Source organism: Gadus morhua, chromosome 14, assembly GCF_902167405.1.
Source record: "Gadus morhua chromosome 14, gadMor3.0, whole genome shotgun sequence".
Classification (NCBI taxonomy): domain Eukaryota; kingdom Metazoa; phylum Chordata; class Actinopteri; order Gadiformes; family Gadidae; genus Gadus; species Gadus morhua.
Genome location: NC_044061.1, coordinates 11,133,434 through 11,160,798, shown reverse-complemented (window position 1 = coordinate 11,160,798; position 27,365 = coordinate 11,133,434). Strand labels below are relative to the sequence as shown.

The following is a 27,365-nucleotide window of genomic DNA, read 5'->3' as shown; positions in this document are numbered from 1 at the left end:
GAAACTAGGTCAACCGCCACACAAGCATCGGTTTTTAGACCCTTCTCGTCCTTCAGTTGCCGCCAACGTTCGAAAGCAGCGCCTAGGATTATTCTTGATTTCAGTTTTTCTCTTTCAGCGTTTTTATTATCAATTACTCTCTGAAAAAGAGTTTTCCTTCTCTTTGCTGGTGGTGGTGGTGGTGGTGGTGGTGGTGGGGATGGTGGTGGTGGGGATGGTGGCGTCTTGTCTGCCATGGAAATTGTCTTCTACTGCTAGGTCCAAATGTGGATTAACTAGTTCCAGTAGCTACCGCAGGATAACAACAAACAGGAGCTTGCTCTGGGTCACGAGCTCTGGGTCACGAGTACTGCACGAAGGGGTCGCGCGCGGGGCGCGGGGGAGGGGGAGTGCAGTACGACCGTTTGATTGACGTACTTACTGTCCAATGCAACTCGGTGGCAATGGAAATGATTGGCTGGAGTTTTTCGAGCCCTGCCCGTTCCACAGATGATTGACTTGTTTAATTTTCATGTCAGTACTTCTAACTCAGTGGCTGTAAGCGGGTTATGATAAGGATTTCAAGTAATTTTGCAAAAATGGCCAAAAAAGCAAATCACCTATACAACCTTTAATAATATGTATATATTAATATGTCAAAGTCATGACCCTCGATTTACTGGAGACACTTCTTACTTTAAAGGCTGGCTTCAAACAAGTGTGTGTGTGTGTGTGTGTGTGTGTGTGTGTGTGTGTGTGTGTGTGTGTGTGTGTGTGTGTGTGTGTGTGTGTGTGTGTGTGTGTGTGTGTGTGTGTGTGTGTGTGTGTGTGTGCGTGTGTGTGCGTGTGTGCGTGTCGTTTTTTTTATACGCATAATTTCAGATTAAATTATCTGCAAACACAAAAAAGTACTCTGTAAGTAAAGTATAATTAATCTCATTGGATATTGAGCAAGAATTGATCAAGTCATATGTATACTAATAATGGCAACTCTGACCACTGGAACTATGTTTAGTATATTCGATTTGGATTCAGAAATTATTGTTTTTTCTATTGAACGTATGAATCTAGAAGACGTCCGAAGTTCAATGGGCACATCCCGATAGGGGGCGGTAGTGCGCTTATATGGTACAACTGAAAACCTCAGAGTAGAGAAGAAGCGCAAAGTCGTTGAATTCTGGGATTGCAATGGCAGCCGTCGTGGATGTAAACATATACGTGCTCTGTGCTACCCATTTTCTGATGTAATATACTGATTTAATCTTATGCTCACATTTTATTGGATTTATTTTGTAATATATTGGTGACCAGCTGTCGGAATTGGGATCCGGTCGTTTATGCAACTGCGTGGACCGCTAACAGGCGCTAATCACAACAGCCGCCTGCTCATCGGTCCTGCTATCCGGAGTTAGCTAACCGATAGAGGTATGAAAATGTTCATCGTATCACATGTTATTAGGCTTTAAATACCTCCATTATGTTTCGTCAACGTAGAAAATACCAAATATACGGCCAGTTCTGTAGAGCTAGTATGGTTATATTTAACAGTGCAACTCATTTTCGCCTTCCACGCAGGCTCCAAAAACAAGATTCAGATGCACCAAAATAGATGAGGCTAAAATAGTATGAATCCATTATTAACACACGGCATTATTTATTTTTCCTCAGATTATGGATGATGATGTGTCGATGCACAGGCTTGAAGGCAGTGATGTAACGGCTCAAGTTGGCGGACTGATCATAAAGAAGAAGAGTGCGGCAGCCGAGCCTCATGTTTTCCGGGCCCCCACTCCACGCACCTCTCTCCTGGGCCTGGATCTTCTAGCAGCTCAGAAGAGAAAAGAGCGCGAGGGCAAGGAGTCAGTCGATTCAGCCGGTGATGACAGGACGAATAAAAAATCCAAGGTTACCTCCTACACAGACTGGGAAGAAGGGAAAAGTGATTCCGGATCTGACGATGAAGAAGATAACAAGGACACTGGTATAAAGAAAGAGGGGTAGGAGGCTACACTCAAATCCCAATACCGTTTAACGCACCTTTTCCACATTATTTACTTGTAATAGTAAATTATCAATATTGCCATGGCTTAATATCCAAGATATGATGGTGCTGCTCAAACATATACTCCGTACATCTGCGGTTACAGGTGTAATAATGAACAGTTATGAATGGTACTTTATGGCCAATGCCATATTTAGATTGATGATACCAGTGAGGTAGAAGAACGTGCATTTTGCCCTACATTCTGGGTTAGAAGCAGCCCAATTAGAATGTAACATACTTTTTACTGCTCGTGTTAAAGTCCACAACAAGTCCATATTTGGCTAAACATTTCGTCTGATCTTCACAGTTTAAATAAAAAACAATCACTTTTCATGCAAAGGACCTAAAGATTATAAACAAATTGTCAATGTCTTATTCCATCAGCATTCGCAAGTATCGCGTGACCGGCTCTGAAACACCATCCAACCCTGGTGGTGTGAGTGAAGAGTTCCGCCAGAAACACCTGCAGAGGGAGAAAGAGAGACGTGAACATGGAGTCCATGCTTCCTCCAAAGAGGACAAAAACAGTGATCAAGAACCTGAACGAGAGAGGGGCAAAGACAAACACCTGGACAGACGGAATGAACGAGGTGATAGACCCCCTCGTTGCAACTATTTGTACATCTGTGTTATTTTTTTTTCATGTTTTAATGTTGATCAGCAGTAGAAAGATGGTCGTGGATGGTAAATGTCTCTAATTGACTACTTTGAGTACTTTTATTAATTAAAAGGTAAATTGTGAATGGTATTTCCCTATTTCAGACGAGCGGGAGCGTAGCCAGAACCATGGGAGCAGCAGTGGCCGCTCAGAACGTGGAGAGAGGAGCGAACGCTCCCAGAGAGAGGGCTGGTCTGACCGTCTCAGCCGAGGGAGTAAGAGGGACGAGCCACCCACACCCAAACAACGTCCAAGAGGTACTTTATTTTTGTCTGAGCTAATTTCTTTATCCGGATGGCATTGTAACGGTGGCATGGTGCAATGGAAAGACCTGTTGTCTTTGAGTTGTGTCTGTGCCTTCCTGCATCCCAAGCTCCTGTCCAGATGGTTTTCGACAGACCTAATGCAGTAGCATGTGTCCGCTAAACCTCATCTCTGGGATAAGAGTAGCCTGTAAACATAACGTCCTAAAGTGTCCACTTTCTAGAACATTCAGCGTGTGATAAAACCAATATCTTCTGCAATAACGTCATGCTTTACCCTTTTACACGTTCAGATTCCTTCACACCATCCCGGTCCAACTGGGAGGAAGACGACAGCGGTTACTCCAGCTCAAAGCACTCTTCCCAGTGGGAATCTCCGTCTCCCGCTCCCTCCAACCGAGAAGGTTCCGACCGCTCGGAGCGTAGCCAGCGCTCTGTCAGGGACAGCGAGCGCAGGGACAGGTAGCCCACCACCCGACGGTTTCCTCCAAATATGCGATAGCATATCTACTGTTACCGTCTTTATCTCTGTCCACCAATTTTGTCTTTTTTTTTTCAGTGTTTTGCATTTCGATAAGATACGAGTAAACTTTATTAATCCCAGATGAAAATGTGGCTGTCGCAGTGGAGATTACAGGACAGTAATGGAATTCTAGATTTAAAAAAAATACAACTGCAAAGGCTACACCAAATTTTAAGTCTTTAAACACAATACGAGTATTACAGTTTATGTATGTATGTGAAAAAAAAAAAATTTAAACGATATATACGGGCGGGGTAGACTGATTGAAACGCTACATTATCAAAACAAGAAAATAATGGTCATGTCATAACAGGGTGTCGGCGCATCCTTAAAAAGTCTTAAATTCATGTTTCTAAATTGAAGGCCTTGAAAGTCTTGAATTCGTTACAAATTTCATATGCTGGTCTTAAATACTGTAACTCAAGGTCTTAAATTTGTCGGGGCATTCTTTTTTCTTGTGGGACTTTTCAGGAAGGACATGTAGAGAGGCTTCTTTCTTGCTAACTGCATATATAAACGATTATCTGCGTGCTTGCTAGCTAGTCTGCGACAATGGGTAGGTGACACATGCTATGCTTGGGTTATAATACAGCGGGATCCCCCCCACCATCGTGTGTTTTAGGCCTTAAATTTCATTCAAGGTGGCATTAAAAAGGTCTTAAAAAGTCTTAAATTTGACTTGCTGAAACCTGCAGATACCCTGAATCCTGCTTTCTCTCCATAGATCGGTCAGAGGTCGTTACCCCGATGACACACCACTGCCAACCCCCTCCTACAAGTATAACGAGTGGGCCAACGATAGGAAGCATTTAGGCTCTACACCTCGTCTGTCTCAAGGAAAAGGTATAATTCAACAAACCCAATGTTATTTATGTTCACCTGTAGGTTTGAATCTGTCTGACAGCCTCTCTATCTTTGTTTCAGGGAAAAAAGGAGAGGGACAGGAAGGAATCATGTTTGACAATGAATCTGAAAAGGAACAGTGGGAGGAAGACCAGAAGGTAAGGGGGTCAATAATCTATTTCCCCCTCTGGGTCCATTTAAGCTATGATGCATATAATTATCTCACTATTGAAAACGTGTATTGGCAGCAAGCCGACCGAGACTGGTACATGATGGACGAAGGCTACGACGAGTTCCACAACCCTCTGACGGCTACCTCTGAAGATTATGTGAAGAAGAGGGAGCAGATCCTCCAGAAGCAGACGCAGAAGCGAATATCTGCCCAGCGACGGCAGATCAATGAGGTAACTGCCAATGGGTACAGGGCTGTCACCGATCACCTATGACGTCAGAGTATAATTGAAAGCTGTGATTGCAGGGATACTTAGTCTACTCCCAAAAACAAATTATAACGGCAAGGAAGTGGTGTTCATTGCCCCCCAGAGTGAAGCTTACTAGATCAATTGGTTTGTTTACGGTGAATCCGAATCATTCAGAGGGGCTGTAGGTAAGATGCGAGGGTTGTAAACAAAGAGATTCCCTGAACCAATCATGGGGAAGATGCACTAATGGGTCAGAAATTAGCTGGGAGTGGTCAAAAAAAAAAAAAGGCTTATACACAGTAGGAGCAGTCAACTAAGAAATGGATATTCTCACAGTAAATTTCTTTCACTAATGGCCATCGGATGGCTTTCATCATGGCGAACACCTTTTCTATCAAATTACACTAAAATAATAGATCCTCAATCTTACCTACTGCGCCTTTTTAATAGCTTTGCTGTCAAATAAAATCCCTACAGTGCTTACTAAGTAATTAAGAACATTGTAGCCCTACCAATATGCCTATAAAAGAAGCCAAAACTGCTAGAAAACAAAAACTTTCGTTTTATAGATTGCTCTGGTTAGTAGTTTGAATGTTTGTTCGTCATCAATGTACAGAGAAGTGTGCTGCAGTTGGGGCATTTGTCTGAGTGCCTGTGTGTCATATTATGCCTTGGGGCAGCACAAGGTTTGCACTGTAGTATCACACCCAGAAGATCATTGGTTCAAACCAAACTGGGACGCGCGTTTGCTCATGTGCGGTTCCTCGGAGTGCAGCGGTTTCTATATTGGGGTGATATACCTGCAAGGGGTAGACCTGGACTATGTCCCCACTATTCTCCCTGTGATGGGTAAATGCAGAGATCCCAATTCATTGTACTTAGATATTTGAAAGTAGAATCTAATCTCAGTGTGTCTGCCCTGTCAGGATAACGAGCGCTGGGAGACAAATCGAATGCTGACCAGCGGGGTGGTACAGAGGCTGGAGGTGGATGACGACTTTGAGGAAGACAACGCCGCCAAAGTTCACTTGCTTGTCCACAACCTGGTCCCCCCCTTCTTGGATGGGAGAATAGTGTTCACCAAGCAGGTACACTTGTTGTTGTGTTTATAATCCAACACGTTTATTAATACTTTTGAAGGCCTTTATTAATCTGAATGGGAAAACGTATGAAGAAAAAGTAAACTAGCAGAATCCAAAATATGTGTCTACATAGGCTTTTTTTTTGGTTGAATTCATGTACAATGTACAGTCGGTACGTTTTTATATGCGTATTTGGCATTCAATGTGCAACATCAATAAATTAAATAATCAGGATTGGGGAAAAAGGTGAATTTATTGTACTGGAGGAACTATAGTCTATCTACATAGAGGAATCTTGATCAAAACTATATGAACATAACCGAATGCCCTTATGAAATGTAGTATATATTAAATATAAAAATGTTAATGATGGAGTAAAACACTGCAATGTAATGGAAATGTGCGGTTTTCGAAGATTGTAATGTAGATCATTGACAATGAAGGCTCGTGGTCGGCTTAGCTCAGGAGGTAGAGCAGTTGTCTTGTAACCGAAAGGTTGCTAGTTCGATCCCCAGCTCCTCCTAGCTGAGTGTTGATGTGTCCCTGAGCAAGACACTTAACCCCAACTGCTCCTGACGAGGTGGCCGTCGCCTTGCATGGTTGACTCTGCCGTCAGTGTGTCAATTTGTGTATTAACCGATGTAAGTCGCTTTGGATAAATGCGTCTGTAATTGTAATTGTAATCCTTGTGTGTTTCAGCCGGAACCAGTTATCCCTGTTAAAGACCCTACATCTGACATGGCCATCATCTCTCGTAAGGGCAGCCAGCTCGTCCGTAAACATCGTGAGCAGAAGGAACGCAAGAAGGCAAGAAAGATCCTATCAGAGAGTCTGTAACCAGGCATATTTGTTTTATTTTATTAACATAATTGGAAATAAGCTTTAAAAAGGATGCAGATGTCAACTTCAACAAATTAGGCGTCTTAAAGTGTGGAGACAATACAGTTAAATTTTTCAGTATTCCCACCGCAACGCATCATTTCTTGTGAACATTTGAAGCTGAAATGCACTGCATTGGTTTTGATGTGATGGTTTTGGGTCTTTATATTTTCACACTCCTAAGGAGGCAAAAGGTCTAAAAGTGTGTTTTGGTCTCCAGGCGCAGCATAAGCACTGGGAGCTGGCTGGAACCAAGCTGGGAGACATCATGGGCGTCAAGAAGACTGAGGAGAGTGATGGGACTCCAGCAGACAAGCCAGTAGGCGAGGACGGCAAGGTAGACTACAGGTGAGCCAAAACTTGTACTCTCGTACATACTTCTTACATTCTTTATGTCCTAAAAAGTTCTTCAACTGCAGCTGTTTGGATGAATGTCTACACGTGTCATGTTGTTCAATGCTGTTGGTGTTTCGTCCATGTTGTGTCTTCGCAGAACCGAGCAGAAATTTGCAGATCACATGAAAGACAAAAGCGAGGCGAGCAGTAATTTTGCCAAGAATAAGACCCTGTTGGAGCAAAGGCAGTACCTGCCCATCTTTGCTTGCAGACAACAACTTCTAAATATCATCAGGTAATGATTAACACCGGCTGCATGTTGGTGGATCGATAAATGGCTGTGAGTTATTTTTGATGATATCCACATGACAAAAGTAGTAGTAAAATGTCTGATGGTACGTTCACACCGGCGGGTAGTTAAACACACACCAACAAATGTGCCAAAGCAGCTACAGATTTCCCATTGTATCCAGTGATGCACTTTGACGCTGGGGCAGGATGTCACATCAAATGACTTAATCTCAGAGCGACCATGGAGGAACAACTGATCAAAGCCATTACCAGTTTTTCTTATAATTCATGATTTGTCTCCTGCTACGTACAGAGATATAATAAAAACTCAGAACGGCACAACGGCATATTGATAGATAATTTGGATACCTAGTCTGGTTGCAGGCATGTCGATATTTAACTATAGAATGTGGTTGTTCCACTAGATGCATGCCCATGGCCGCATAGTTGGTACTGGCAAGAACCTTAGCCGCAACTCTGCAGCGATTTTGTAGTCATTTTTTGTTATTGGAATGAACCTGTTTTAATTTCTTTTTTTGAAAGAAAATGATAAATAACATGAAACACGATGAATTGGATAATACTGACTGGAATACAAAAGATTGTTGATTGACACGCACACATCGTTTGTGCAGGGTCCAACCCACTCACTCACTTTCGCTTTTACTCTGCAGGGACAACAGCATTGTGATCGTGGTTGGGGAGACGGGGAGTGGCAAGACCACGCAACTGACCCAGTATCTGCACGAGGACGGCTACACCAGCTACGGTATGGTAGGCTGCACCCAGCCTCGCAGGGTGGCCGCCATGAGCGTGGCCAAGAGAGTCAGCGAGGAGACATCCAGCAACCTAGGAGCGGAGGTGAGGCCTTGCACTAGTGCTAGTATAAGACATCACATAGGGTTCCCTGTTTTCCAATGGGCCTGGAATGGAAGAGGCCATGATATTTTTTTTTTACCTGCTAAATGGTCAAATCCATCTGCCATTCGCAGATGTTCATTTGATCAAACTCAAAACCCAAGAAAAGCATACAATCAGCAAGATATACGAAACGACTAATCGAAAGATTGCACACAATATCAAAAGTGCACTTTAAGTATGGATGAATTTGTAAGGATTAGTGTGTCAGTTTTTAGGTGTTGACTGATTTACGTGCTATATTATTAAAATATATATTAAAGGAATACAGGAATGTCCTGATACAACATCGTCTGTGTGTATGACGAGTCTGTGTAAGATATAAGCTATGCGACGAAGTGAGAGATTTATTTAAAAGTCTCTTTGCTTCAGTTAAATATCTGTTACCATTACCAATGGTTAGTTACTTTCTTGTATGGATTCTCCCGAAGAGCATTTAGCGCAAGTGCGCTGTCGCCACCAACGTTATTAATGGAAATGCAATACCGCTTAATTTCAGAATCAATTCACCTCATTACGGCGCTGGTGGACGAAAACAACTGAATTGAAGAAGTTTACACAAGGCCTTATCCCTAGACCATAGCGCTACTGGTATTGTTTATATATGCAGGCACATATATATATATATATATATATATATATGTGGCAGGCACAGCCACAAAAGATACATTTATAATCAGTTATGATTGTCCTTTTAGGTAGATAATTTTTAGTTACTCTCAGTGTTACACTGACACCAAGTGGACACATTTAAAATAGCATTGACTGCTTATGGGAAGGGAAAATCATGTTATATAAAGCAGACAGCCCTGGGACATAATGTCTAATTTATGTATGGATAAAACATTTCATGTCATCTTATCAGAAATGAACCCGCGCTGGTCCTACTCAAACCTAAGCGAACTGACACACCATACTTTCCTCGTTCGGCCTTTCAACCAAACCAGCTCAATCGTCGTGGCTAACCCCGAAGGTGTTCCTCCCTTTGCCCTGCAGGTGGGCTATGCGATCCGCTTCGAGGACTGCACGTCCGAGAAGACGGTGATCAAGTACATGACGGACGGCATCCTGCTGAGGGAGTCTCTGAGGGAGTCGGACCTGGACCACTACAGCGCCGTCATCATGGACGAGGCCCACGAGCGCTCCCTCAACACCGACGTGCTCTTTGGCCTGCTCCGCGAGGTCAGACCCTGGGGCCTAGCACTTCTGGTGCTTTTTTTTTATAGTTATTTTAGTTGTTAGTTAGTGTTACATTGAAAATATATACATACTTGGAATATGCAGAAATCCGCCCCACATTCTTTTGGTTTCCTTTAGCATTTTGTATAATGTTAACTTTGAATACAGCAGGATGCACATGTTGGGTTCCTACTCCTGCCTGTGCACTTGACCAAGGCACCAGCAGTAGACCTGGAGTGAGTCCCCGGGCACCCACTACTCACAGTGCTGCAGCTAGTGATGGTCTAATGCTACTGCTCCCAGTGCTGCAGCTAGTGATGGTCTGATGCTACTAGTGCTGCAGCTAGTGATGGTCTGATGCTACTAGTGCTGCAGCTAGTGATGGTCTAATGCTACTAGTGCTGCATAGTGATGGTCTAATGCTACTGCTCCCAGTGCTGCAGCTAGTGATGGGCTAATGCTACTAGTGCTGCAGCTAGTGATGGTCTAATGCTCCCAGTGCTGCAGCTAGTGATGGGCCAATGCTACTAGTGATGGGCCTCAAGGTACGGCCACACTGAACTAACCTGCCTAACCTGATGCTTGATCATTGTGTGTCACAAAAGTGGTTCAACGCCCCTACGCAGCTAGATGAGCCCGCCCAAAACATATTCTCCCCCGCTACTTTTCTTTTGCTCCACAAACATGGCTGAGACCATCGCTGCGCTGTATTTGTTGTGGGAGTTCGAGGAGAGTTGGAAACCCAAACGCCGCCGTGTTTGGGTGTATAACAGAGCTTAGATCGGACCCAGAAAATCAAGCAAGACCCGGCCCGAGCCCTTGCACGTTCTGTCTAAGCCCGGCCCGGCCCTACTCATTAACTGTAATTATGAGCCCGAGCCCGATTTCAACCCAACATTTTTTTTTAATTCATGTGTAACTTTGTACACATTTGTTACCAAGGCCTACTCTGCTAAATATTTATGTAAGGGATAATGAATAGAACGTCGGTCATTATCGAAAATAAGCCCCGACGTTCTATAAATTATTACACGGCTACTTGCCAAAACGAAATAATATCTTCACATGTTTTTTTTTTTTTACAATTTATTCGTTACCAGCATTTGTAGTGTTGATGAGCAGAGTAATAGTCCACCAAAGACGTTGACCTCGCTTAGCAACCGAAGACGCTGGGGTTAACAAGATGTCGGGCTACTACCCATGAAAGTGAACGGAGCGTTCCACGGCATTGAGAAGACCCGTGTAATAAAGGCCTATAATATTTCTGTTTATTTCTTCTCAGATTAGGCCAATAAAGCAATGATTTAAAACTAACGCTCAATCAAAGGCCCGGCCCGACCCGGCCCGAGGATAGTGGTGGGAAATATCGGCCTGGGCAGAGAATCTAAACTCCGTAGGCGCTCACAGCTGGGTGAGTTTCACCACCTCCTCATCGTTTCAGCACACACTGAATCGATGACTTGGTCGTCCATGTTCTTTCTGCTTCTGTGCGTCCTCTGTCTCTCTGCCAGTGGCATCGGGTCAAGCTCAACGCTGATTGGCTATCGCGGCTAAGTGTCACGCGTAGGAGTGTAAAAAGTTCGATTTTTTTAACTCTGCGCGTAGGTGCGTTGGGCGTGTTATTTAGGTGCGTCTAACGTGCCTAACGCACTGCTTTAGCGCGTGTAACACATCTACAGTATGCGCCCAAACCAATGGTTCTCTATGCAAAAATGTCTCTCTAAGGTGCGTAACGCGTTCAGTGTGGCCGTACCTTAATGCTCCTAGTGCTGCAGCTAGTGATGGTCAAATGCTCCTAGTGATGGTTCAAATGCTGCTAAAGCTGCAGCTAGTGATGGTTTAATGCTACTAATGTTGGGTCAAATGCTAAATAAAACATATGTCTTTCCTCTGAGAGCTATTTCATAGCTCTGTTTCATACTTCAGGGGCTTTCCTCTCTGTTCTATCCTTTCTAAAGGTGGTTGCGAGGCGGTCAGACTTGAAGCTCATCGTCACCTCTGCAACCATGGACTCCGATAAATTTGCAGCATTCTTCGGCAACGTTCCCATTTTCCACATTCCGGGTAGAACCTTTCCAGTGGACGTCCTGTTCAGCAAGGTACGCTGTGTCTGTTTAACCTCAGCACATCGATTGGAGCCATCATGGATGTTCTGTTATATATTCCTAAATGCATAAATAATGTAATGCCAGTCGAGATCCTATCTTAGTGTTACATTTTTATTTTGTAATTTCTTTCCTCAAAATAGTCTAATTTCTGTAAACATAACTCGATGCAGAGCAAGATGTACCACAAATATCTATTTCTCCTTTATATTTTCTAAAAGAGACGACCATGTGCATAGATCTGTGCTGATGGTTTGGCCCGTCTAGCTGTTCAGAGTTCCCGTTGAATCTTGGTTTCCAAGTCATGTGATTTCTCTTTTTAATCATATTTTGTGTATTGTTTTTTTGTGCAGACTCCTCAAGAGGACTATGTTGAGGCAGCGGTGAAACAAGCCCTGCAGGTCCACCTAAGTGGGATGGTGGGCGACATCCTCATCTTCATGCCTGGTCAGGAGGACATTGAGGTGAGCGCTCTCACTGCTTCCACTCTGCTGCCACTGATCTTAAGGGAGGGCTGAACCACAACACCATTTTTGTACATGGATTGCATTGGTTTGGGATTGCTCTATACAGTTGCAACATATTACACAAAGAACCTCGGATTGGCTGATATGGTGACCAGCCAGTCATCTGCTGATTAATCTCTGATTCGGCAGTCCTGTCGGTTAAAGCACAACTTCTGGCTATACGGCCAGGTTCTTTGGCTCTGTGCTCTTCTGTACACTTTGTTTCCTGATTAGTCAGAGATATTCTACCGAGGACAACCTGGCTGAGGCTTTAGGAAGGGGATTTAAATAAGTGCATTTCTACAGTGGCCAGTCTACAAGGTGTTGATTTTGAAACCCAACACATATTTTTACAGTTTGCTTCTGCTGGTTGAGTTTGTGCTTGCCACTATCTGATTCCTGCCTCCAACACCTTGATTAGTAAAAAGAAATATGAAACGAAAGAGATTCAAAGGCTATATCTAAATTCAGACTTCAAATATATACCGAAACTCTGATTTGGTAAATATTTGCTGAGTACCTGCTTATTCAGTGTTTATGCGACACACCTATCCTCTGCTCATTGAAACTAGGGCTGGAGTCAACCAAAGAAAGTCTTGGCCAAATTAAATTCGACCAAAAAATATATATTCACGTTATCTCATAATTAAGCCACAGTGCACTCTACCTGCTAACATAAACATCACTTGAGTGCTGTTTATAGAAAGTCAGTGGGTTTCAGATCCACTCTTGGTCTGAGTCCAACTCGGTTACGGCAGAGCTTCGATCATGTAGAGCGGGTCGCACACCAGACGAGCCACGGATTGCCGTGTTGCGTAGTAGATGTACAACACGCGTGGGAAGATTCAATTTGAGGTTTTGCTCTGTGTTTAATATAATGGGTCCCAATGGATTTCGTGCTAAGGTGCCAGTTCTGATAGGTTCACATTCAAGCCTATCGAGCGTTAAACAAAAAAAAAGTTGATGGAGCATCGCAGGCATGATAAAAAAAGCCTAACGTTTTCAGATGATATGCCGGCATACTTTTTGGCTTCCTTTTTTAATAAAGTGCCGCCACACCGACGACCTCTGACATATTTTCATTAGTTTGGAGAAAATAAATGTTCAGTAATTTACAACTAGCAGTCTACCTTAAGTTGGGTGAGTTCAGAGTTGTGAAAACGGGGCTGTTTTGACCTTCTGTTTTTTAAGGCTTATAGGTTATTAAACCGTATGATTATTAAAATGGAAAGTACAGAGCCCTAAACATTATTTTTATTAATAAATAACACATGCTTGCACATCACTCTGAATTTAAATTCATTAGTCTGCATTTCTCCCTCCCAATATAATATAATGGATTAAGAAGCGCTTTTTTCCGTACAAAGGATCACCAACAATTGTCCGACCAATGAGAATTGGGTTGAGCAAGTGCATATCGATCAACCAGAACTTGACTTCCCTAAACTGAATTGGAGGTTTGTTTACAAGGGAGCCGCCCCGGAGCGATAAATACCTAAAAGCAATTTTTAAAGGCACGATCGCCGCAAGCTGTGAAATTCAGATTAAGGTTCTGTTAAATGCATTCAACACCACCAAGCTTAGCGTGTGGATCCTAGTCATTTAAGCAATAGCTCACGACAGGCTGTGGTATGTGCTCATTATACCACTGTTAAGGGGCGTTGTTCGGCCCGACGTGCAGCGGAGGGCCGGCGACCCCCTTCAGGCTGCCTTCAAAATGCATGACGGTCGCTATTCAACACACTTAAGCGTCCCTCCGAGAGAAGGCTCGGCTAGAGCGGTTCGCCGGCAATTTATCCGATGGAGCAGTTCACTCACGTGTGCCTAAGCTTTCGTTAGTCTCTCCATCGTCTTGCTCACTCCCGGAGTAACAACATTTACACCCTCTCCATCATTCAACATGCAAACAACATGATCGACAAAAAACAACAAAATAACCGTTTTTACTTCCAGGCGCGTAGTGATATGCAAACTTCCACAAAATGATTGGGCGTCATAGCAGTTATGTATATGCTCATTATACGACAGTTAGGAACCAATCAGATCGCTGGATTTAAGCCACCTGTTGTAATAGATTATACGCATGCTCTAAAGTAGAGCGGTGGTTGATCAGTGGTGGACTGCGTGTGTCCATGTTCATGCAGGTGACGTCGGACCAGATCCTGGAGCGTCTGGAGGCCCTGGACAGTGCTCCTGCCCTGGCCGTGCTGCCCATCTATTCCCAGCTGCCCTCAGACCTCCAAGCCAAGATCTTCCAGAAGGTGCCTTATTGCCACACCCTCATGCTTTTGACCAATCAACTGTATTTTAATAACGTGCATAAAAAAAAGTGTGTGTGTGTGTGTGTGTGTGTGTGTGTGTGTGTGTGTGTGTGTGTGTGTGTGTGTGTGTGTGTGTGTGTGTGTGTGTGTGTGTGTGTGTGTGTGTGTGTGTGTGTGTGTGTGTGTGTGTGTTGAGAGTAGTAGAAATTTGAAAAACTCATCAGTTAATTAACCCAATTATTGATAGTTTATGCTACAGTATGGAAACCATACCTTATGGACCATTATTTGTAAATCAGTTTTTAGGTGAATCAAGTTTCCAGTGTATGTTCAATTGTTTTAAACGACCGGTAAACATTATCGCATGCAGTGAATCTTCACTAACCTATCCCGACCCACACCAAGAGCATTATTTGTGTCCTTGCCTACAGGCTCCGGATGGGGTGAGAAAGTGCATCGTTGCCACCAACATTGCTGAGACCTCGCTGACCGTGGATGGCATCATGTTCGTGGTGGACGCAGGCTACTGTAAACTCAAGGTAATGCTCCATTTATTTTGTCTTCATACTGTTAATGGCTTCAACCTAGCATCCGCCTTTAAGTCTTAAAAGACTATGACTGTGTGATTTATACCATGATAACCGTCTCTCCTGGCTTCACTTGAGCATACGTTGCCCATGTCCTCTGTCAGAAAGACTTTTTGTTTTGGCTATTCTGCTGAAGAGCGTATAGTGTTAGCACGCCACCGCCACAAACATTAATATCAGTAGCACTTCGGTGTTTAGATTCCGTAAGTCAGAAGAGCTGTTCAGTGTTATCGGTTAGATTCAGTGCTGTGCTTTTCCTGTGTTGTTGAGTCTGACTCATTGTGTCACATTTCCCAGGTGTTCAACCCACGCATTGGAATGGATGCCCTGCAGGTGTACCCCATTAGCCAGGCTAACGCTAACCAGCGTTCGGGTCGTGCTGGCAGGACCGGGCCCGGGCAGTGCTATAGGTGGGTGTTGCTGGGTGGGTGGTACATCCCACATGCACCTGAAACATGCTTGATTACTGTTTGGTCCTTTTCATGACATTTTCAAAGGGAGTAGCATCAAATTATGCACCGTGAATCAACGTTGAACAAAAATGTTTTTGTTGAAGGTTTCAGAGTAGGTGAAATTACATAACATTATCACGTTGAAATTACAAGCTTTAGTGGGAGGATTTAATTCATAATGGTTTTTAATGCTAGTTGAGGTTGAGGGTAATGTTCACCCAATGATTTATGTTGAAAGGATCTCTTATTTTATGAGGTTCTACATTTTGATTAACGACAGTCAGATCACCTGGATGGGCACGGATGTGGAACTGGACAGCAATTACAGTCTCGCATTTCTCTTCCAGGATTCCTGCAGAGTGTATTGAACAGTCCCAGTTCATAGCTCTTCGACATCCAATGCAGGAAATCTAATCATAAGTCATATGTGTATTATGTGTTAGGTTTGTGGCCAATAGTGTTGTGGTGTTTCCAACCTTTGACAAATGGAGCACAGCCTTTTCTTCTGATGTTTTGAACCTCTGATGCGCGACAGTCATGCTTTCAAGACAGTCCGCGAGGAGGCCCCCAGAGTCCTAATCTCCCCAGGATTTCATGCAGTTTAACTTTGTTTACCACGGGAAGAATTTGCCCAAAAAGCCCCTGCTGTCAAGAGGATATGCATGGCTCTCTTCCTCCTTTGCTGTAACTCTTGTAAAGACGGATATTGACGTATGCAAACGCACCTTTTGCCTTGCAAATGATCTAGCGTGGCTATGCACTTGCATATCCAGCCATGCATAAACAATCTGTTTTAATCTTCCCCCCAATTCACTTGCCCTCCAGCTATAAATTCTGTGCCATGCTGTTTGGTTTAGCTAAATGTGAAATATTCTCTGCTTGAAGAATTTATTTCTAAAGCTGTGGCCCACACAAACTCTCCGGTTTCATATAATATACATCATATTTAATAAGCCCACAATTTAAATTACTACAACAAAGCCTGTTTAAGATATTAAAGTAAACTGTCGAGGATTCTCAAGAGGGTTTGAGGCTTGCTAAAAGAAGCACTGTGTTTTCTAGTGCTGTTTAGAGTGTGCACACAAAGTTTACCTTCCAAATCCAGGCAAGGTGTGTATTAGTCCCACTAAGTTGATCTATAATTTCATGATGGCAAATGAAACCCCAGCTAATCCACTTTCCACAAAAACTTCAGGCATCTCATCATGTATTATAGTTCAATCAGAATTGCGGGCAACACTCACAAGTATGTTTCCATCCAACAAATCCCCCACCTGTCCAGAATGTATCCAGTAATGAACGTCTGTCTCGCTCTTCCTGCACAGGCTGTACACGCAGAGCGCCTATAAGAACGAGATGCTGACCACCACCATACCTGAGATCCAGAGGACCAACCTGGCCAACGTGGTGCTGCTGCTCAAGTCCCTGGGCGTGCAGGACCTGCTGCTCTTCCACTTCATGGACCCACCCCCAGAGGACAACATGCTGAACTCCATGTACCAGCTGTGGATCCTGGGCGCCCTGGACAACACAGGTGGGCGGATGTTAATGATGGTACCAATGCCTTCAAAGAATGTTTCCCTGTAGGAAATTCATGGCACAAATCATGCAAACAAGAGTTTAAGTCATGCTGGAGCCAGTGAAGTAATTGCCTGGTGAACACGGATCATAATTTTGATTTTGCTGCCGGGGGAACTCATCTGGCTCATCCTTGCCAGATTCCGGGGGATTTTGGGGGGCTACTATGATGGGGGGGGTAGTTCTGATGATTCCCCGGCTGGTGTGTTAACAGCAGATTATCTCTGATATGCCCACCTGAGCCCAACTGTCGGCTCTTCCTCTCTCTACTCCTCTTTCCTCCCTTAAGCCTATTAAGCCTACTTCTCACCATTTCAATGGACGTTTATTTTGTAGCCATGTCTCACCACCCCCTTTTCCTCGATTTAAGATATGCATAAGTGCCAGCAGTTTACTCTCTTTCCATACTATCCTGCTAATGCTTACAGCAGATTCTACACAATGGCAGCAGGCATCTATTGAGCAAGAAGTGAGTAACCTGGATTTTGAAAGAATCCAACCCAAGATATCCCACTCTATCCTTCAGCCCTCCCTCCAAAGCCACTCCCCCAAAACACGTGACTAGCTTGCTAGCTTTAAGGCTGCTACACACTAGCCCCACCGTGGGCCATCTGAAACGTTTGGGGAGACTCGGGAACAAATCTTTTCGGTGTGTTCAGCTGTGTTGGAGGTTTTTGGAACCGCGTGGATGGTGTCTGGTCTGATTTATGCAAAGTCTGAGAGAGATGGCCAGTGAAGATTTGAGCCATCGGATACTGTTGATTGGTTGTGTGCTGCTAGCACACTGTCTCTGATTCGCTAGCACACTGATGCTGATTACGCTGAATCGCTGGTTGCGTGCTGCTAGCACAGAATCAGCACTGTGCGTGGGAGGGTCAAACTAGCACCACGAGACTAGCGCCTGCATCTCAAGCAAGCGTAGAACCCACACGCAACTGGGTAGTTGGCAGTCTTTGCGGTGTGTTTCAATGCAACTTTTTCTGTCAGAGGAGAGGCAATGGAGTGGTAGGATAAAGGTGGTTGGCCGTTGGTTTGAGTCTGGTCGTTGTGTCGGCCCCTTTAGCGACAGGTCTGCCATCTGGGAGACTGGTCATGCGCAATGAATGCAGGCGAAATTTTGCACAGGTTGACAAACGGGATGAAATTGTTGTACTGGCTTATTACAGGCCTGCCACAGATGTGTGGGGTTACTTTTTTTTACATGGGCATTTGATTTTTTCATTGTTATATATACAAATATTGAAACGTATGACAATGTTCTAACCCAGCTTTAATGAAAACAAATGTAAATAAGTGTCACTGCATGGCATGTGGCTTCAGATAAGAGCATCTTCTTAATGGCAAAATAATCAGACAAGATTATTTTTAATATGAAAATCGTGTGTGCGAGAGCGCCTTTGTGGGGAGTTGTGTGTTTTGACGCTGCAACGCTGTTGTCCCCAGGTGGCCTGACTCCGACGGGTCGTCTGATGGTGGAGTTTCCCCTGGACCCGGCGCTGTCCAAGATGCTGATCGTGTCCTGCGACATGGGCTGCAGTGCAGACATCCTCATCATCGTCTCCATGCTGTCGGTGCCCGCCATTTTCTACAGACCCAAGGTACTGCTGAACAGGGGGGTCTGATATGAGCTTGTCATATCACACGAGTCAAATTGAAATCGTTTTAATACTGCATGAACTCGACGTGATGGCTTTGACTGTACTTTAAGGTGGGGAAAAAATAAATAAGCCAAGGCCACAGACTTTGTTGGCTGGCAAACAGACCAAAATTTAAACGACATGTAAATATGTAACTTTGTCTATTTACCTCGTAAACAGTGTCGATTGCTTGCTAGAGCAGTTGTTACCAACCCCTTTTTTGGCAAAGCAACGCCATGGGGCCAACTGTAAATTGAAAGCACACTCCTTTTTTATAATTGTAGGGCATGATTATGAAAAATGTCCCACACATTATATCCAGGATTATATACTAGGTTCTTAGCATTTCTCTCAATTATTTCAAACAGCAGCATTTCAAATAACTACAGGTTCATAACAATTTCAACAGGCAATTGCTATACGCATCAAATATTTACCTATTATGAGTAAGCCATGTCAGGATTATGCATTCAATCCCACAAAATGTCACGGCACAACTAGTCCAGCCTCAAAGCAAACTGGTTGTGCACCACTGCCCTTGAGAGTACCCTTTTTATCTGAGCAGAGAGAGAGGATGTCACAAACGGTACGTCAGGAAAGAAGTGACCTTTTTCCGGCATCCAGGAGGCTCCTTGGACGAGTGATCAATACAGAATTGATCAGAGCTCGACGGAGGGTCGTGGTACCTGAACTCTAACCCCCCCCCCCACGTGTTCCCGCCCTCTCCCTGCAGGGTCGCGAGGAGGAGAGCGACCAGGTCAGGGAGAAGTTTGCGGTGCCCGAGAGCGATCACCTCACCTACCTCAACGTGTACACGCAGTGGAAGAACAACAACTACTCCAGCGTCTGGTGCAACGATCACTTCATCCACACCAAGGCAATGCGCAAGGTCAGCCTACCGCATACCGCGTCCTTTGCTGCTCACCTTGCGTTCTCACCTAATCCTACTAACCGTGTTAAAGGGGGGGGGCCGAAGCACCAATTAAGCCTCCAAAAGCCTACGCCAGATTCAATGGAAATACCATTGAATGACCTATAGGTCAAACAACCGTGGAGCGTAAGGGAGTTTTGCTCTGTTGCAAACCAGGTTGTTGTTTTTGTAAAGGTACTGCCTGGTATCGGTCACTGGCGTGCTAGATTTGTGTACAACTTTTTCGAGTGCCATCCTCAAATCTTATCTTTCAATAAATTGTATTAATAATAATACAATTTATTTTATATAGCACCTTTCAAAACACATTTACAAAGTGCTGAACAAATAAAAGCACAATTAGAACAAAGCATAAAATGCATACGTGATATACAGACAATAATGAGCCATATGAAAACAAAAGGATGACAGACGGGAATAAAAACAAAGGCAGGCTCAAATGAAATCTGGAAAAGCTCTCAGATAAAAGGGGTTTTTGAGGAGAGATTTAAAGATGTCCAGTGACTCAGTCAACCTAATTTCCTCAGGCAAGTCGTTCCAGAGCTTCTGTGCCCGTATGGAGAAAGCTCTGTCCCCTTTAGTCTGGATCCTGGACACTGGAAGGAACAGCAGTCTACTGCCTGAGGACCTCAGACTAGAGATGGCATATAGGGGACTAAAAGCTCTGAGATATAAGCTGGGGCCATGTCATGTAAAGCCTTAAAAGTAATCCACAAAATCTTAAAATCAATCCTAAAACAAACGGGAAGACAATGTAGAGACTCTAGAACAGGTGTGATATGGTCATATACAGTATATTAACTCCTTTTGTTTATCTGCATAATTCCTTCCTGCTCCCTTCAAAGTATTTAGGCTATAAGTGCCTTGAGTCTGCATACATCATACGCCATCACAACATCCATCTTGTTTGGCTGAAGTATAACAAGGCAGATATTGGATAAAACCATGATTGCAAAAAATATGCAATTTACTGTTTGATGGGGGCTTTTAAAGCCTGCTTCTCACTTTTCAAACTCCACTTATTAGAAGGCTTCTAACTATGTGACGCATATTCCAAATCGCCACCTCGGTGCTCTCTCACAATATTACAGTATTACAACAACTGGTCGCTTGGTTATTCTGAAATTTTGGTCAAGAAGAAGCACCAAATCACATGATTTAAACCCAATCTATTGGATTTTGCGTCCCATCACTGTGGAACCAATCATCCCTGAGATCTAAGGCTTGGTGTTGTTCTCTAAGTATTAAAGAATACTTATCGTTCCTTGTTACCTGTATTAGGTGCGTGAGGTACGCTCTCAGCTGAAGGACATCATGGTGCAGCAGAAGATGAACCTCATGTCCTGCGGCTCCGACTGGGACATCATCAGGAAGTGCATCTGCGCTGCCTACTTCCATCAGGCGGCCAAGCTCAAGGTACTGGATATGTCTGGATCATTGGCAGCAAGTCCGGGTTTTAAATCGTTGCCCGGGTTCTCCATTTAAAGCCCGGGCTCACAAAACCAAACAAACATCTCTCCAGAGTCTCTGGAGAGATGTATCCAGGTTTGTAAATTAGCCCTGAGAACCATGCTGGCTTGACTCTAACCTTAAAAACATGCATGAACAATACACTTTCATGGTTGCCCTACACTAGCTTGAGCCAATTGGCTAGTCGATGTGTATTTAACCAACGGTTTGCTGTTTTGGTTAGGGTATCGGAGAGTATGTCAACGTGAGGACCGGCATGCCGTGCCACCTCCACCCCACCAGCTCTCTGTTTGGGATGGGCTACACACCAGACTACATCACCTACCACGAGCTGGTCATGACCACCAAGGTAACGCAAGACCGCTTACCAGCCCCTCGAAACAACAGCAAACCTATTTCATGTGTGCAGGTTTCTGTGGCTGTCCTCTAAACATGATTTGCACGGTCCCCCCCCCCCCCCCCCGTAGGAGTACATGCAGTGTGTGACCGCGGTGGACGGGGAGTGGCTGGCGGAGCTGGGGCCCATGTTCTACAGCATCAAACACGCCGGGAAGAGCCGTGGGGTAAGAAGCAGAAGAACGCCAAACGAGCTGCTCCTCACACGCTGTGGAAGTTGGTAGATCGATCCAAACAGGAAAACATCCAAATCGTAATATTTGCTCTCCTCCTCCTCGTCCTCCTCCTCCCCCTCTCTGTGGACTTGCAGGAGAACCGTCGGCGGGCCAAGGAGGAGATCACCATCATGGAGGAGGAGATGTCGATGGCTGAGGAGCAGCTCCGCTCGCGCCGGGAGGAGCAGGAGAAGAAGAGCACCAACACCGGCAGCGTTCGGTAACGTAGCTTTATTCGTACAACCAGAGGTTACAAAGGGCCTTAACAGGACTAACGTAGGGAAACGGAATGAAAGACCGAATGCAATGGACGTCACGGTATCGGATAACCACATAATACACTGGATGCACTAGGACGAATATCGCGCCATAAAAGCCATTTTGGAAAACGGCCTGCCACTTTGTTTGCATTTAAGACTGTTCAATTTACCTGGCTGCATGTCCTTAACCCCTCCACACCGCCCTTCTCTCGCTCACGCTTTAGCTCTTGCTCACTCGCTCTTCTGCTCACTCTCACGCTCTCTCTCTCTCTCTCTCTCTCTCTCTCTGTCCCTCGCTCTTCTCCCGGCCTTCTCCTCTCTCTCTCTCTCTACTGCTCCTCTCTCACTCTGCATGATGAGCTTTTCTCACCTCTGATCCCTTCAGACGAGACAAAAAGAAATAATATTGACTCCTGGCTGACCTCCATTACTGCAGCAATTTAAACCGCGGCACCGCGGCGCGGCCGGCCAAGGCGGCGTTCATTTTCAAATTACAACCCTGGTTAAAAAAAAAAATCATAATTTCACACCCCATCCTTAAGCCTCACAGAAAGAGAAATAAGGTTGTAAAAAGCACAATTATTTTTTAATTAATCAGTCGATTTATCTCCCTCCGTGTTTGTGTGACCGATATGTCAGAGAATAGACACATCATGGGGGGAGGAGATGGAGGGTTGGGTATGGGCGGGGGGTGACCACCACACTGTGGTGACCACCACACTGTGGTGACCACCCCGTAGCCACTTGTTTGGTTCCCTGACATCAGCGTACAGCGGATCAGGCTACAAGATTGCACATCAACAAAGCCCGGGATAAGTAAAGGAGGGGTTGTTGTTAATGTTATTGTTCATGCCGGTGCGCCCCCCAGTGTCCACATTTTTTAAGACTTAATAAAGCCCGAGTCCTTCTAGAGCTGCCCACCAGACACGACGGCAAACCGAGAAATCCTGGGTCCCCCCTCTTTCATTCTATTCAACCATCCATCCATATTATAAAATAATTGGCTTTCTTGTCTTGAAAGAACAAACGTTCCCAGAAAGGAGTACCAAAGGAAGGTTTCTACGTGACGTCGGGGGAAGGAAGGGGTGGTGGTGGCGTTGGTGGGGTTGGGGGGGGGAGGGGGCAGATGGATTGGCTGTAATTGCTACTTGTGGGTGCGAAAGATGCTGGGGTGTCGTGGCGTTGCTGTAATTAAAGATGATAGATTGTACTGTCACCGGCGTCGGGCTACGGATCCCACCAGCCACCAATCTGCAGCGGAGACCCCAACCAACAGGCCCTTTTTAATTTCCCCTCCAGCCGACTGCTAAACCCCCCCAACCCCCCCACCTGAAGCCTCATTCTCTCCGCCTCTTGAGGCCCCCTCCATAAACATGCCGCAAAATTGACCCAAATCGGCATCAGTGATGTGTGAGTTGTTGGTTTAGCGACGGCGCTGTTCAGTTTCCTTCGGTCTGGTGGTCGCTCGCCTTGCAGTCATACCGTTTCGCAACGTTAGCCAGCTTGCTTGGAACTGGTTCATATTCAATGAAACCAAGAGTAGGACACTGATTTCACAGAACCCTAAATGTTTATGGATCCCAGATACTAACGTCATCATTTCTGTGGTATTGTTGACCAATCGCCCTTCACACATTGCAGCAATAGAAGCTATAGAATAGAAACCCAATGCAGCGCTTGGGTCGCAAATCCACTATTTTCCATATACTATTAAATATATTGTGGCCTTTAAGCTAGAGCTTCTGCTGGCCTCATCTGTAAGGGGAGTTGTACGAGCTGCTTGGTTTCTCAATGGGAACGTATAATATCCAGTGAAGCAGGCAGTCCTCCATTGCCATCGCTGACAGGCCTATGCTGACATTGTATCGTTGCACACCACAGGTCGGTGAAAATCCTCACCCCAGGACGAAAAGAAGAGGCACCCATGACGCCCAGACGCACGCCGGCGCGCTTCGGTCTGTAAAGGGAAAAAAGCGACAGGCACACCTCGCTTCATTACGGACACCACTGCAGTTCCATTAGAGGCCACTAGAGGGAGAACTTGTATAAGGTTCCCCGGGTCTACCTGCCGTTGAGCTCCATCAAAATGCATCAACCGTCAGCCATGTCAGTGACAGAATACAATGCAATTTTTTTTTTTAACAGCTCTGATTGCTTATAAAGGATTAAAAGAAGAATTATGTTTTTATCCACAATTCAATATCTTAGAGTACCTTGCAATGACCATTTTGCAAATGATCCAATTTCATTGTTGTAATTTGCGTCTTTGTGTCCCTGTGATTGCTGGTCTTGTGGCTACTTCTGCAGCTTTCCTCTCACACTCAAGAGATCAATCTCCCATACTGCATCATTGGGCCGACCCCACTCTACTGTGTTGTGTGTTGTGGGCTGAACAGCATGTGTGTGTGTGTGTGTCATTATGAAGTGCTCCTCAACCAACTGAAGCACTATTCAAACCGTACTCGGAGCATGAGTGTCTTCAGAATAGTTATTGTAAGACAACCCCCCAACCCCTATACAAACACAAAAGCATACAAAATTGATCTTTCTCGGTCTCTCTATTAACCTTGCCTCAGCATTGTAACACCCACCTTGATCAATACATGTTGGATTAAACTTGTAATTTTTCAATTTAAATACTTTTGTGTTGGTAATGTAAGCTGCCTCATCAGTGTTCTCTTCACTGTTCATTTGTGAATGAATCTTATTTTTATTTAATGACAATTGGCAAGTTTGTGTTGGTACGGTATGGGTGCCTATTGTAGACCATCAAAAAGTTAGTGTTTTTCATTATCGCCATCTATGCGCTGGACATGTTATTTTTTGGGAGGGTGTAGGGGGGGTTGCCATGTTCTGTGCTTATGTGTCTTACAGTAGTGGTCAGTCAATTCAATATGATTTGTATTGCAACTTCTTTTTAAAGTAATAAACACTATTTTTGCTAGTGTTTCATTTGGTATTGAAGTTCTTGTCCTTGTTGGTGTTAACGCATGTATGTAGACACGGTATAATGTTTATGAAAGGCCATTGCTCAGGGCTGTGTTAACACTTTGACTTTGAGGGAGAAATGAAGCCCAACTAAGATGTGCTTCTGAGGGCAGTTCATTATAGGCGTGAGTTGAGCTATAATTAATTTAGCTCTTCTTGACAGGTATCAGGTTTTTACACTCGGCCACACGCCTATAATTCAATTACTTGCTACAGCTCGACAATATTAAGCTGGGGACGGATCACCCAAAGATGAATTGACACTTTTTAATTAGACTTCTGATGGATAACCCGCCGTGTCCGACGAAGCAGTGTCCTTCACCATCTTGTCCGCTTTTACCAACGTTCTCCACCTTCCCTTCGCTTGCAGGCCGAGCATAAAAGTTTCCAGGTAATCGATCATGTACTGCGTTGAAGGCGAAATGGCCGGAATCAACACGACGCAATCTTCGGTTCAATAAATAACCTCTGCAGTGGTGTTGGTTGTTATTGTTGTCCCCTTTGGAGTATTGTGCGAGACAGCGAGCTAGCTATGTACTGAAGAGACGAATGCGTTCGAATGCAACATGTCTGCGTTGTGAATGAGCCCACCGTTCTCGTCATCGACCTCATCTGGGAACATGTTGATGGTGCTTTACGGCTGCAGAAAAGTTATGTGCGAGCGTATAGGCTCTGCTGTACTGAAAGCCATATGTAAATCCTCAAGGTGATAAGAGTGTGGAATTAAAGCTTGGTTCATGTCGCACACACTGGTGTTCCGGGGTTTCTCATTGAGTTGGAGGATGCGAGAACAAAAGCCGGGTTGGCAGTAATACGCAACTTAAATGCCCACAGCTCGGAGCTGTGTACATGGAGACGTTGTTCCTTGAAAATAATCCTTTCTTGATGGTCAGTGTGGCTGTGTCTTAACAGCCTCTCAGGGATAGGGATGATGATGAAGACGACGGGGGGTCCTTGGCTGAAACCCTTCAATCCACCATAGTCGTCTTGATCGAGAGTGTCAGGCGGGGAGAGGGGGTCCCATATAATGGACCCGGCCACTTTAATGAGGCAAATCTCTGCTGTTGAGCTGACATTTTGAAATAGCCCGTGTGAGTGACAAGAGCGAGGGAGTCACCTTTACCACGGCTTTCCAGAGAAGGTCCCTGTAATGATGGAGGAAATTAAAAGGGACTTCAAGGCGTTGAAGACACAAGCCCATAGGATTATGGGGAGATGGAGTGCACACCGAACACAGTTGAGCCCCGTTATGAGACCACACCCCTGCAGAAGCTAATGCCTTTTCATACCAGTAGCCTTCATATCCCCGCTGGCCAGTGTTCGGCGCCTCTCTGAGACTTGTTGGAGGCAGATGATGTCTGACGGCATGTTGTTGACACTGTGCCATTTGTTATCATGGACATAGGCCGCTCGTCTCGTTGTTGACCTTAGTAAGATTTATTTTCATGGGACAGTGGGGTTGGGGGGGGGAGGGGGGGGCGTCGTCGTCTCTCTCCTAGCCCATCACATTGTGTCCTGGACCGAGCGTGCCGCTGTCATTACAAACGTAATAAGAGCGCGAGTGAGATTGATGAGAGAAACAGCGGCATCAACTGCTCTTTTAATGAACTCCTGTCCCGTAATGGTGCTGCATGGGACAATGCTCTCCCCCGTCCCTCCTTTTGTTTTTTTCCTTTTCCTTTTTTTTTTTTTTTTGTTGCCTCGCTGCCATCTGATAATGAACAGCCTTCTGGGACCCAATTACATCCAAGGCTGCATTAGGGGCCGCGGCGGGGCCCCCATGGAAACTTCAGCTGAATTCTCCCTCATCACCAATCTCCACTCTTTCCCAGCCGGCTGGGGACGGCCTTGACTTGATTGAATTTTGAATGGTACCTTCAACTCCCCTGTTCCCCCCCCCCCCCCCCCCCCCCCCCCGGCCATACATACACACACACAAAACCGCACACTAAAGCACAGACGGACAAACACAGACACATATACTGCGTCTCTTGTTGCACAAGCAGAGACCGCAGTGCTAATCATGAGTTGTGCCGACCCTCGTCAAGTTCTGCGCTCGCATTCTATCTCCACGAAACACAGAGAATCCTTGCAGTGAACCCAACCTCACTTTACATTGATAGTGGGGTTATTCTCTATGCAAGGCGGTCAGGCTGTTGGAGGTGGTATATCAAATGTGTGCGGAGAAAACCCTCTGATGCCCTCTCACGTGCTACGTCTCAAACGCTCATCTCAAGGCCGGCCAGTTTTTGTATGTCAAAGCGTCCTTGCAACATATAGTTTGTGTTTCGGCATTGTGCTGGGAGAAGTCTTTCCAACTAGTGAACCGTATACCCTTCGCTTTTTTTAATGGAATAAACACTGTGATTTCATGTGATTTAGAAATCCAAACAATCCAGCATTGGTTCAAGGTTTAGTAGATACTTATGGTGAGTCAATTTTCAGTGTTGGTTGCTTCAAGGAATTTCTTCGTCCATTGACAGCAAAACAGAGTTGGTATTCGGATTGTTTGCGAGGTGAAATATCGAACCAAACAAGGTAAGACTGCAAACTTCTTCAGAT

General features: G+C 44.9%; 1 protein-coding gene across 1 annotated transcript; it reads left to right on the top strand.

Moving 5' to 3' along the window:
- The first annotated feature begins 1,128 nt into the window (after positions 1-1,128).
- On the top strand, positions 1,129-24,764 carry dhx38 (DEAH (Asp-Glu-Ala-His) box polypeptide 38). Its single transcript, XM_030377041.1, has 27 exons — positions 1,129-1,404; positions 1,648-1,976; positions 2,408-2,613; positions 2,786-2,938; positions 3,238-3,406; positions 4,192-4,310; positions 4,392-4,468; positions 4,559-4,714; positions 5,659-5,820; positions 6,514-6,621; positions 6,914-7,041; positions 7,187-7,324; positions 7,995-8,181; positions 9,235-9,420; positions 11,376-11,516; positions 11,876-11,986; positions 14,173-14,289; positions 14,721-14,828; positions 15,174-15,286; positions 16,654-16,862; positions 18,350-18,504; positions 19,277-19,432; positions 20,756-20,890; positions 21,168-21,293; positions 21,412-21,507; positions 21,651-21,775; positions 23,697-24,764. The coding sequence occupies exons 2-27, from the start codon at positions 1,651-1,653 to the stop codon at positions 23,776-23,778; spliced, it is 3,789 nt and encodes a 1,262-aa protein (XP_030232901.1). The 5' UTR covers positions 1,129-1,404; positions 1,648-1,650; the 3' UTR covers positions 23,779-24,764.
- Positions 24,765-27,365: the final 2,601 nt, after the last annotated feature.

What these genes read in the sequence shown, in the direction of transcription:
- dhx38 (XM_030377041.1), top strand. Translation starts at nt 1,651, where the DNA reads ATGGATGATGATGTGTCGATGCACAGGCTTGAAGGCAGTGATGTAACG. An exon ending in GACAGCGAGCGCAGGGACAG is followed by an intron (nt 3,407 to 4,191) that starts GTAGCCCACCAC and finishes TTCTCTCCATAG; the next exon opens with ATCGGTCAGAGGTCGTTACC. An exon ending in GGGCGCCCTGGACAACACAG is followed by an intron (nt 16,863 to 18,349) that starts GTGGGCGGATGT and finishes TGTTGTCCCCAG; the next exon opens with GTGGCCTGACTCCGACGGGT.